At 50.0% G+C, this 12,214-nt stretch overlaps 1 protein-coding gene across 6 annotated transcripts in view; it reads right to left on the reverse strand.

Annotated features, from left to right (window-relative positions):
- The window catches only part of LOC311028798 (histone-lysine N-methyltransferase 2C-like), an 82,203-nt gene that overhangs the window by 49,341 nt on the left and 20,648 nt on the right, over nt 1–12,214 (reverse strand). For all 6 annotated transcript variants that reach the window (XM_084033573.1, XM_084033572.1, XM_084033570.1 and 3 more), the window contains exons 13-18: nt 6,317–12,174; nt 5,980–6,165; nt 3,867–4,831; nt 2,201–2,302; nt 367–492; nt 126–245 (exon numbers count right to left, since the gene is read on the reverse strand). In XM_084033573.1, the coding sequence (XP_083889699.1) occupies nt 126–245; nt 367–492; nt 2,201–2,302; nt 3,867–4,831; nt 5,980–6,165; nt 6,317–12,174 (7,357 nt within the window). The remainder of the gene's footprint in view (nt 1–125; nt 246–366; nt 493–2,200; nt 2,303–3,866; nt 4,832–5,979; nt 6,166–6,316; nt 12,175–12,214) is intronic.

A 12,214-nucleotide genomic window follows, 5' to 3' on the forward strand; every position in this document is an offset into this window, starting at 1 on the left:
CTCTATCCATCAGCTATGTAACACTGACTCCTGACATGAACTAGAACAGTTGATCCTGAGGGGAATATGAACATTGGGATTGACTGATTTTAAACTCTGGTGGGTTTGTGATTGTGTGCTCTTACTCCAGGTGATATAGTCAGACAGTCCTGAGTCTTCAGCCGACTTCTTCCTCTCCCTCCTCTTCCTCCTCCAATACTTCCTCCTCTGGATCTCCTCCTGCCTGGAAACCCTGAACCACGACCCTGAAGGGGAAGGAGTGCTTTAATGATGCTTACATCACACATACTGTATGTTACCATTACCACTGCCATATCCCAGAGTTAGCTCCAGCCCACAGAGATCAGTTAGGGTGTGCTTCTTTACCACTCTCATGCTCCAGAGGGGGGAATCCGGTGGGCGGGGCTTAGGACTGTCCCACCCTGCCTCTCCCATGGAATCCTGGGAGGACGAGGGGGGGCTCACTGCCCTGCGATTACTCCACCACGAGCCCTGAATGGGAAAGTGGAGTGAGATGAATGACATAGGAGGGGTGGTGTGATGGGGTGGGGGGGATGCAACAGACACAAAACAAAAAGTCAAATTTAAATAGAAAGAAATTAAATCAGGCAAAATCAACAAGAAGTGATAATGACACAATATTACCATGACGACGCCCTGCAACCAGTATCCCAGTATGACTGTGTGGACACAGTCATACTGGGAGACAGATGGATGCATACAGCTCGTATGTGTTGCGGCCTGTAGCTCCCATTAACTTCTCTACATGTTTGTCTTTTCCTGGGGGTCAATCGCCAAAGGAGGAGAGACCGCCCCAGAAGAGAGACCGCATCAGAAGAAGAGAGACTGATGTTGAATGTTTCATGGTATGATGTCAGCCACGTTGTCTGGCATTTCTAAGATTAATAATAATAATAATGGAGTGGATTTATATGGCGCTTTCCAAGACACTCAAAGCGCTCCGACAGGGCCCCAGGTTCCATTCATTCACACCTCAAACATACAGCAGTCATACACATTCACACGAGGCAAGCTGGGTGAAGTGTCTTGCCCAAGGACACAACGATCATGACACAGTGACAAGGGCGGTGAACCGCCGACCCTCTGAACATTAGCCAACCCGCTCAACCACCTGAGCCACTGAACACACCAACATTCAGACAGTAACACAGGAAACACACTGCTTCATGAAAAGTGCGAGTGTGAGTGTGTGTGTGTGTGTGTGAAGCAACATGCTGAAGAGTAGAAACAAATGGTCACGAGTGACCCGAACTGGCTCTATGATGTCATTCAACCAGGCCGCGACTGTAACCACGAAAATTATTAATTTCAACATGAGACCTGACCCGCTCCCCTGCAACGACTCCATGTCCATTCTCCAATCACACAGGTATCTCTGGTCAGCAACGGTGTCTCCATTTACAGAAACATCCCGGCGTTGCAGAACGAGAGAGACATCACACAGCCAACGAGAGCACGGCAGCCCATGTGACGCGTTAAATGAGCATCGGAAATCCGAATAGCTCAAACTCATACAAACAACAGTGAAAGGTGAACTTTCGCTCATTTCGCATATTTACACAATTCTTTAATCGCAAGCGAAGTTGCTGTGCATCATAAACATGTCGATGCGTACAATGGCGGCCTTGTACGAGTAACTACCGCCTTTTTATCTTCTTCGGATCTACGCTTTGATATCGTGAAATCCGACGTCGGAGAGTCGCCTTGGTAACACGTCTTTTCTGCCCCGCCGGCTCGCTCCGTTCACAGAGAACGCCGGCTCACCCTCGTTCCTCCTCTGATGCGGCTCTGTGATGACCTCCGCTGCTGTCTCGGAGGCGTACAATTTTATCACGCCTTTTCGCCTCGGTGAACACTGATGACGGGACGGAAAAAAGGTGTGAGACTGCAATGAAAAGGTCGCTTGGAAGGGGCTTTTGATACCGCTCCAGCTACTGCACCAGCTCCGGTTCCTTCCCAGCCAGAGAGGTGAATGCCCACGTCCCTAGAGCCAGTGTGCTATGCCAGGGATCGGCATACCCAAGTCCCCACCTCTGCCTGCAGCCCAACTCACACCCCACCCGACCCCAGTGCCTACCCCTGTGAGTAGCGGGACCACCCATTATTCTCTAGATTAATCAACTAATTGAAAAAAAATCTTGAGATCAATCAATAAAAAAAAATCATTAGGTGCACATACCTGTTTGATCCTTGCTCTGCCTGGAGAGAACTTCCTCTTGGAGATGGCCGGTTTCCCCATCCCGATTTTAGGGGTTAGGGGGAGCACAGTGACGGGAAGAGCCTGGGAACAGAAAATACAACAGGAGAGGTCAGTCACCAGGAGAACACCAGAAGGAGAACAGAAGGAGGACAACACCAGGAGAATATCAGACGGAGAAAACAAGGAGGGTAACACAACGAGAGGCCAGTCACCAGGGCAACACCAGGAGGACAACACCAGGAAGACAACACTTGGACAACACTAGGAGGACAACACCAGGAGGACAACACTAGGAGGACAACACCAGGAGAACACCAGGAGGACAACACTAGGAGGACAACACTAGGAGGACAACACTAGGAGGATAACACCAGGAGAACACCAGGAGGACAACACCAGGAGAACACCAGGAGGACAACACTAGGAGGACAACACTAGGAGGACAACACTAGGAGGATAACACCAGGAGAACACCAGGAGGACAACACTAGGAGGATAACACCAGGAGGACAACTCCAGGAGGACAACACTAGGAGGATAACACCAGGAGAACACCAGGGGGACAACACTAGGAGGATAACACCAGGAGGACAACACTAGGAGGACAACACTAGGAGGACAACACCAGGAGAACACCAGGAGGAGAACACTAGGAGGATAACACCAGGAGAACACCAGGAGGACAACACTAGGAGGATAACACCAGGAGAACACCAGGAGGACAACACCAGGAGGCCAGGAGGACAACACTAGGAGGAGAACACCAGGAGAACACCAGGAGGACAACACCAGGAGGACAACACTAGGAGGAGAACACCAGGAGAACACCAGGAGGACAACACCAGGAGGACAACACTAGGAGGAGAACACCAGGAGAACACCAGGAGGACAACACTAGGAGGATAACACCTGAGGCCTGTACTACGAAGCGAGTTCAACAAACCAGGTATCTTTCAGTTATCCAGCTTCAGTAACCCCCCACAAAGGCAATCAGAGATAAGCGGTCACAGAGAGCTGGTTATCAACTCTAAAGTCAACCAGGGTTTCCCTTTCCAGCTATGAGCGCGTGCACATAAAAGAGGTGGCGTTTGCAGCATTTGACCAATCACAAACATGGATCAGTCTACGGCAGCAGAGCGGCATATTTCACGTACGAGAAGTGAACCATAATCTTACAGAAATACAAAGAAGTTAAACATGGCAAAAAGCAACACAGTTACAGCTGCAACATGCAAGGAAGGACAGCTGGCAAAAACTCACCGACTGTGTAAATGCGTAAGTTAATAGTCATATAATATGACTACCATCATCAGGGAACTACTAGATCTGACTGATTAATTCAATGTGTTCAGTGCGCTGATAGCTCCAGTGTTTCCCATACATAGACAAATGTGTGGCGCAGCACCACACAATCTACTGAGCGCCACAAATTGATTCCATACAAATATCATTCCGTTCATTCATCTCCGCATATCACGCTGTCTCCCTGTCATTCTCGTGAACCAGCGTCGTAGGACAGGAAACCCAGAGTTATCCCTGAAGGTACCTCGCTAAGCCCGAATCCTGTTTCCTACTACAGGCCTCTGGAGGACAACACCAGGGAGTGGAGAAAAAGGAGAGGTCACATTTGTCTCGTTAGGTTTACCTTTGAAAGAGGTGGAGACTCGCTGGCGGGGGGGTAAAACCTTTGAGGAGGTGATGGCGGGGAGAGTGGGGGCGGGGTTACGGGAGCTCTGGCAGGGGAGGTCTCAGGGGAGGCCTCAGTAGAGAAGGGAGACTGTCTCAGACGGATGGAGAGGTCATCTGAAGGCCTTGAGGAGCAGGGAGGAGGCCTGAGAGTCCGACCTGTCCCCCGATGGGAGAAGGGAGGTGGGCTAGGAGAGGAGAGATGCAGGAGGGAGGGGGGAGGAGATGAGGAGTTCATCAGCTCCATCACCTCCATGTCTAAAGAGGGGTCCATTTCCAGCACAGGGCTCACAGGCTCCTCCTCCCCATCCGATTGATCCTCCTGCTCGATGGCCTCCCTCACCATCCTACCAGTCACATCCTTCCACTGCCCTTCCTGCTCAGCATCCTGCTTTTCCCTCATTGGCTGTTGCACAGCATGAACCTCTGAAGTGGCCATCTCTGTTTCTATTGGCTCTAGCATTTCAGGAGGCACCTCCTCCTCCATCTGTAAAGGCTCAGCATGTAATTGGTGTTTATCTTTGGTGGGGTCAAACTGGCTGTGTGATTGGCTGTCATGATCCACTGATGTAACTTTACAGGCCAGCGGTTTGTCCTCTAGCCCTGTGTCCCTGGTCAGGGCTTTACTTTGATTGGTAGGTTCCTCCAGGTGAGGGGATGGAGGAGGTAGGGTGTGGGAGCAGAAGTGGAGTAAGGCAGCCCTTTGAGGGGAGGACTCCAGAGAGCCAGCTCTAGGAGGAGACTGAGATTGTGGTGAGGGGAGGGGAGAGGCAGGAGGTGAAGGGGAGTTGGAGGGCTGTTGGAGTGGTAAGGCAGAGTGTGGTGTGGTGGGTTGGTGAGAGAGAAGAGCTGGTTGTGGGAGGACAGCATCAATGCGAGGAGGAGACTGAGGGTCTTGATTCAGGAGAGTTTCCAGCTGGACTCCTACAGAGAGAGAATAGCAGTTTTACAGCCCAGGAATTAAACATTAATATGGTGTTCACACCAAACGCCAAGAGAATTTATCACACTGCCTGATAACATTGAACGTTCATTTAGGTAAAAGTTCAAGTTGAAATTCTCCAAAAAGTAAACCTATCTACAGCATTGATATTCTCCCAACATCATGACATCATGAATCAGAAATGGAGGAAAATCACAGTCTAACACCAAGTCAGTTAAAATTCAGGGAGATCAATCTGTCCATTAAGAAGTGATTGTGAATCAGTTTCAGCTGCTTTGATGCAAATGAAAGTGACAACAGGATGAACAGCAATGGACAAGAACCAACAAGGGAGGTTTGATGTTGTGTGTTGTGATCATTAATGCCTTGATCCAGGTCTGGGAGGACACCATCCACCGACTCATAAGGATCATGCACAGACGTTGTAGGGAGTTCATACAGACAGGCGGGGGGGCAAACACATGACTTTACACTCACATTATGAGCTGCTGTGATGAAATTCCCAAGTTGGATCAGCCTGTGATTTCAAGCATTTCTGTGATTTTGAAACCAGCCCTCAATGGGTTGATTAAACTCATTTTGTACTAAACAAATTATACGATGTACACCAGTTACAATTTTCAACTTGGTTCATCAAGATCTGATGGGTGATTAAAGAGTTCCCTTCATTTATTTGACCAGTGTATTAATGTAGCTGTCCGTTAGGTTACATCAACGTTAATAGACATCTTAAATGAAGATGTTTGTATAAAAGTTACACATTATGTAGATCTGTGTGTAGAAACAATAAATAATTTACTGGTTATTTTGAGTTTTGATGGAGCAGCTACAATGTTAGCATAGTCTAGCACCCATCAATCTAGGTGCTTGTCATCTTGCAGACAGACCTAACGAAGCATGACTTCAGACTTTTTACAAATCACCATTCCCTATGTAGTTACTTTTTATGCGTTTATTGCAATTTAAGGACAGCTAAATAGTTTTTATTATATATTTTTTTACAGAAAAATAGTCAGCCACACAAAGGAACGAGAATAAACACAAATGATCGGTAAAACTTGTGAGTGTAAAGCAAGGCCAAAATTTGCTTGTGATCACAGCATTCCTTGCGTGTCAACAGTGCAGCTACCTGAAGGAGGACAGTTTGAGCTTCGATGCTGATCCTCCTCCCACTCCTGGTCTTGTTCTCCTACACCCACTGGACTCTCTTTTGTTGTCTGATGAGACTCCTCCATCTTCTTCTGTTGTGGAGCTTCTCTCTGCATTTCCTCCTCCTCTTCAGTGTTCGCTTCCTGCTCCTTTGCCATGCTGACATCTAGAGGAAGAGGAAGACATTATGAACTATAAAAAACAAATACGTTACAGAAACATCTGAAATCTGCACTTTGGAGTCACATCAAATAATAGTTTTATTTGTCTATACCACATCTGACACTTTCAAAAGTGAATGTCTCCTTGATACTTACCCACGGTGGCTGCGGAGTGCCTCTCTGTTGTGTGTTGCTGGGGGCTGGAAACGGAGTAGCCTCCAGGACAAGGACCAGCATCAGATTGCACAGAGCTAGAAGGTCCAGGACTAGGGCTAGTTTCAGACTGCCCAGGGTTAGCAAGAACAGGCCAAACTGAATTGGGACCACGGCTAGCCTCACACCTCGTAGGGCAACCAGTTCCACTGGGACTAGCCTCTGGTTGCACAGGGCTAGCTGTACTAGCATTACCTTGTCTATAACCTGATTGCATTGGGCTACAAACAGGACTAGCAACTGGGCTACTGTAGAGAGAGTTACCCTGAGCTTGTGGAGCATGAGGAGAAAATGTCTGAGGACTACACTGTGAGGGAGCAAAGGGTGGGGGACTAGCGGGCTTTTCATTCATGTGGCTAATGCTAGGCATCACATTGTTATCCTGAGTGGGACTAAAATGGGCTGGGCTAGCACAGCTCTGCCTAGTCACAGCAGAAGTAATATCAACAGGGGTATTTGGTGTATACAAGGGGCTGCTCGAGGCATTGATTTGTTGAATTTCAACAGTAGACATGTCAGTGCTAGGAAGAGGACTAGTTTGGGATTGGCTGAGATCAGAATCAAGCTGAACAATGCTGGGAAGACCAGGGCTCTGAGAACTGGCCACCATGTACACATCAAGGCTTGAACTAGTCAAAGTGGGGTTCAACTGTGCCACAGTCAGGCCAGTGCTGGTTCCAGTGTCAGCACCTTGGCTATAATGGGGGCTAGCTATGAGGCTAAGATATGTTTCACTGGCCTGAGCTGTACTGTGAGGTTGGCTAACACAAGAGACAGTAGCATGTGCAGGGCTGTTGTCTGTCGTGCTAGCTAATGAGGGAGTCCGTCTTTGGACTGGGCCTGAGTGGGCACTACTACAGGTGCTTTGTATGTGAACAGGACTAGCTTGACCAGCAGGACTAGACCTAGGGGAGCTGTGGTTGACATTAACATCAGTTATGCTAGCAGAGTGGGAACTTGTCTGGCCACTATGGCTCAGACTGCGGCTGACAGAATTACTAGCTGAGCTAGTATCAGCCAGCCTACAGTGTGGAGGACTGAAGCAAGGCGTTGGCAGGGGGCTTGTCTCTACTGCAGAAGGACTGCAGGTAGTTTGGACGTGTGAGGGATTTGACTGACAATGGTATTTGTTACTTTGGCTTGCCAGAGTCTGCGCGAGCTGTGAAATACTACGAATAAATGGACTAGTTCTCTCTTGAATATGCGTGGAACCCATAAGAATATTTGTACTGTTAGCTTCTGTGTGGACTGGGCTAGCATGAGTAGGGCTTGTATGAAGTTTACTGTCCAGGGTTGAGTTAGGATGGCTGAGACTAGTTTCTGACTGAATAAAATGACTGGGGTGGTCAACATCTACTTCTATCTCATCTTGACATGAGATGGGGTGGATGGTTCGAGCAAGTAATGCTGAGGGGCTAGCCAGTTGCGTTGATGATCCATCAGGTGATGCCAAGGGGCCAACTGGTTGTGTAGAGTACCTGGCCAGTATGGTTACAGGGCTAGCTGGATGTCTTGAGGGGCTAGTCTCTGCAGCTATAGAGCTGAATTCCACAGGACTAGTCTGCACTGGCATGGGGCTAGCACAGACCTGATTAACACTGGCAGGGCTTGTAGGTATTTGACTGGTATGTTTCGGGCAAGCACTAGCTGAGCTATTTTGGTTATGTAAGGGGCTGGCTTTACCTGTAATAGCTTCTGTGCAGCGTGATGGGCTGTCATCAGCACAAGATGAGCAAGTTAGGCTACTGTGTTCCATTGAAGTGCTTATATGAACAAGGCTTTCTGGTGTGAGCATGGCAGGACTGTGATGGGGGCTAGAGTAATCAGGGCTAAGCACACTACTCTGAACAGGACCAAGCTGGTTTGGGAGTTTGCCGTGCCTAACGGGAGGCATTTCTGATAGATCAGAGGTGGGGCAAAGAGGGTGAAGATTACTTTCCAGTGTTTGGCCATCAAGGTTGAGACTCTGCTGCATTGGGCTATACTGCAAGGATTTAAGCTCTGTAGTACTGCTTTGGGTGCATTCCTTGTTGACTCTTGACTGTGTAGCATGTTGAGAAGGAAGTAGGCTAAGATGTAAAGGTCTGAAAGGCTGTGTAGAGTGGGCCTGTACTGGGCTAGCAGGCTGCGACAGACTACACTGTGTGGCTCTAAGTGGGGACGGTAATGGGCTACATGGAGCTGAAATGGGCCTCAGTGAGGCATGTCTTCTCGCTGTCTGGGTCGACCTACAGCAGACTGCTGTGAGGTCCTGATCCAGTGTAGAAATGTCCCGTGGAGGCCCACATTGCAGCTCAGCAGGGCTGTTTGATGCAGGGCTCTTCTGGTCCAGTGTATGTTCAGCATCCTTTCTGGGATTGTGTGGAGGTGATGTGCCAACCTGTGTAGAAAGATGTGGCAAAGGACTATGCAGTCTTTCGGGGGGACTGTGCTGAGGCTGAGTGATGATATTTGTAGGACTACGTGGTCTATTAAGTTGTGTCCGAGCAGTGTTAGCTTGTGCAGGACTGTGTTTTGGAGGGCTTCGCTCAGGCTCGGCAGGCCCTGGCTGAACGCAGGTAAGGCTAAGCCCTGCCGGAGTCGGAATGTGCACTGGAAGGCTGTGCATAGAATATGCATGGCTACAAGACATGGACCTACCCTGCATTGGACTCTGCTGAGATTCTGTGGCCAAAAGCTGATGCTCCATGGAATTTTGGGTAGGGCTAGAAGAGGTATTACTGAGCTGAGATGGACTATGCTGAAAGGAAGTTACCTGGGCAGGAATTTGTTGAAGCTCTGCTAGACTAACTTTAGATTGAGTGTGGCTTTCCTGGTTTTCTGTATGATCAGGGTTAAATGCAGCAGCACCTTCCCAGAGCTCTTTTGGACCAGAGTAAGAAGGTGATGAACTTTGTTGGAGCTCTGTAGTATCAAGGTGAGATGGTGAAGGACTTTTCTGGATCTCTTCAGGATCAGGGTGAAATGGTAACAGACTTTCCTGGAGCTCTGCACGATCAGTGTGAGATTGGGCAGGACTTTCGGAGAGCCCTTCGGGATCAGGGTGAGATTGGGCAAGACTATTTTGGAGATTTGTTGGGTCAGATTGAGATGCCTCTGGATTTTGTTGGAGCTCTGATGATACAGGATGAGATGGGACAGGACTATGTTCAAGCCCTGAAGGTTCAGAGGGAGATGGCGCAGGACTATGTTGGAGTTCTGTGGGTTCAGAGGGAGCAGATGCAGGACTTTGTTGGAGCTCTGTGGGTTCAGGCTGGGATGGCCCAGGACTATGTTGGAGTTCTGTGGGGTCAGGGTGGAATGGCGCAGGACTACCTTGGAGTTCTGTGGGTTCAGAGGGAGAGGATGCAGGACTATGTTGGAGTTCTGTGGGGTCAGGGTGGAATGGCGCAGGACTACCTTGGAGTTCTATGGGTTCAGAGGGAGAGGATGCAAGACTATGTTGGAGTTCTGTGGGTTCAGGCTGGGATGGCGCAGGACTATGTTGGAGTTTTGTGAGTTCAGGCTGGGATGGCGCAGGACTATGTTGGAGTTTTGTGGGGTCCGGGTGGCATGATGCAGGACTACCTTGGAGTTCTGTGGGTTCAGAAGGAGAGGATGCAGGACTATGTTGGAGCTCTGTGGGTTCAGGCTGGGGTGGTACAGGACTATGTTGGAGTTCTGTGGGGTCAGGGTGGCATGGTGCAGGACTACCTTGGAGTTCTGTGGGTTCAGAAGGAGAGGCTGCAGGACTATGTTGGAGCTCTGTGGGTTCAGGCTGGGATGGTGCAGGACTATGTTGGAGCTCTGTGGGTTCAGGCTGGGATGGTGCAGGACTATGTTGGAGCTCTGTGGGTTCAGGCTGGGATGGTGCAGGACTATGTTGGATCTCTATGAGTTCAGGCTGGGGTGGCACAGGACTATGTTGGAGCTCTGTGGTTTCCGAGGGAGATTTCGCACGACTATGTTGTAGCGCTGTGGGTTCAGGATGGGATGGTGCAGGACTATGTTGGAGTTCTGCGGGTTCAGTCTGGGTTGGTGATGGATTATGTTGGAGTTCTGTGGGTTCAGACGAAGAGGATGCAGGGCTATGTTGGAGCCCTGTGGCTTCAGGCTGGAATGGCACAGGACTATGTTGGAGCTCTGTGGGTTTAGAGGGAGATGGTGCAGGACTATGTTGGAGCTCTGTGGGTTTAGAGGGAGATGGTGCAGGACTATGTTGGAGCTCTGTGGGTTTAGAGGGAGATGGTGCAGGACTATGTTGGAGCTCTGTGGGTTCAGAGGGAGATTTCGCAGGACTATGTTGGAGCTCTGTGGGTTTAGAGGGAGATGGTGCAGGACTATGTTGGAGCTCTGTGGGTTCAGAGGGAGATTTCGCAGGACTATGTTGGAGCTCTGTGGGTTTAGCGGGAGATGGTGCAGGACTATGTTGGAGCTCTTTGGGTTCAGCGGGAGATGGTGCAGGACTATGTTGGAGCTCTGTGGGTTCAGAGGGAGATTTCGAAGGACTATGTGGGAGCTCTGTGGGTTCAGAGGGAAATGGTGCAGGACTATGTTGGAGCTCTGTGGGTTCAGCCATGGATGGTGCAGGACTATGTTGGAGTTCTGTGGGTTCAGAGGGAGATTCCGCAGGACTATGTTGGAGCTCTGTGGGTTCAGCCATGGATGGTGCAGGACTATGTTGGAGCTCTCTGGGTTCAGGCTGGGTTAGTGAAGGACTTTGTTGGAGTTCTGCGGGTTCAGATGAAGAGGATGCAGGGCTATGTGGGAGGTCTGTGAGTTCAGAGGGAGATAGCACAGGCTTATGTGGGAGCTCTGTGGGATCAGAGTGGGATGGTGCAGGACTGTGCTGGAGCTCTGTGGGTTCAGGGTGGGACGGCACCAGACTATGTTGGAGCTCTGTGGGTTCTCGGTGGGATGGGGCAGGACTATATGGGAGCTTTGTGGCTTTAAAGGGAGATGGTGCACAACTGTGTTGGACCTCTGTGGGATCAAGGTGAGATGTTGCAGGACTTTGTTGGAACTTTGTTGGTTCAGGGTGAAATGACGCAGGAATATGTTGGAGCTCTGTGGGATCAGGGTGAGATGTCACAGGACTGTGTTGGAGTTCCTTGGGTTCAGGGGGAGACAGCGCAGGACGGTGTTGGAGCTCCTTAGGTTCAGGGGGAGATGGTGCAGGACTATGTTGGAGCTCTAAGGGATAAGGGTCAGGTGGAAGAGGACTGTGTTGGAGCTCCTTGGGTTCAGGGGAAGATGGTGCAGGACTATGTTGGAGCTCTAAGGGATAAGGGTCAGGTGGAAGAGGACTGTGTTGGAGCTCCTTGGGTTCAGGGGGAGATGGTGCAGGACTATGCGGGATCTCCTTGGGTTCAGGGGGAGATGGTGCAGGACTGTGTTGGAGTTCGTTGGGTTCAGGGGGAGATGGTTTAGGACTATGCGGGAGCTCCTTGGGTTCAGGGTGAGATGGAGCAGGACTGTGTTGGAACTCCTTGGGTTGAGGGTAAGATGGTTTAGAACAATGTGGGAGCTCTGGGGGATCAGAGTGAGATGGTACAGGACCGTGTTTGAGCTCCTTGGGTTCAGGGGGACATGGTGCAGAACTGTATTGGAACTCCTTGGGTTCAGGGGGACATGGTGCAGAACTGTGTTGGAACTCCTTGGGTTCAGGGTGAGATGGTGCCTGTGTGGGACTAAGGGGAGGGGCCAGGATAGTACTGCGTGGGACTGGCTCCTCTGCCTGAGGCCTGCAGGTGGAGCAAACGTAATCTTCAGAGCCCGCCCTGCCATCCCCGGCTTGGCCAATACACTCTGTGTGGACACACCTGTAGCCCAACAAAAAAATGTATATCTGTACGTTTGCTG

Source organism: Eutrigla gurnardus, assembly GCF_963514095.1.
Source record: "Eutrigla gurnardus genome assembly, chromosome: 18".
NCBI lineage: Eukaryota > Metazoa > Chordata > Actinopteri > Perciformes > Triglidae > Eutrigla > Eutrigla gurnardus.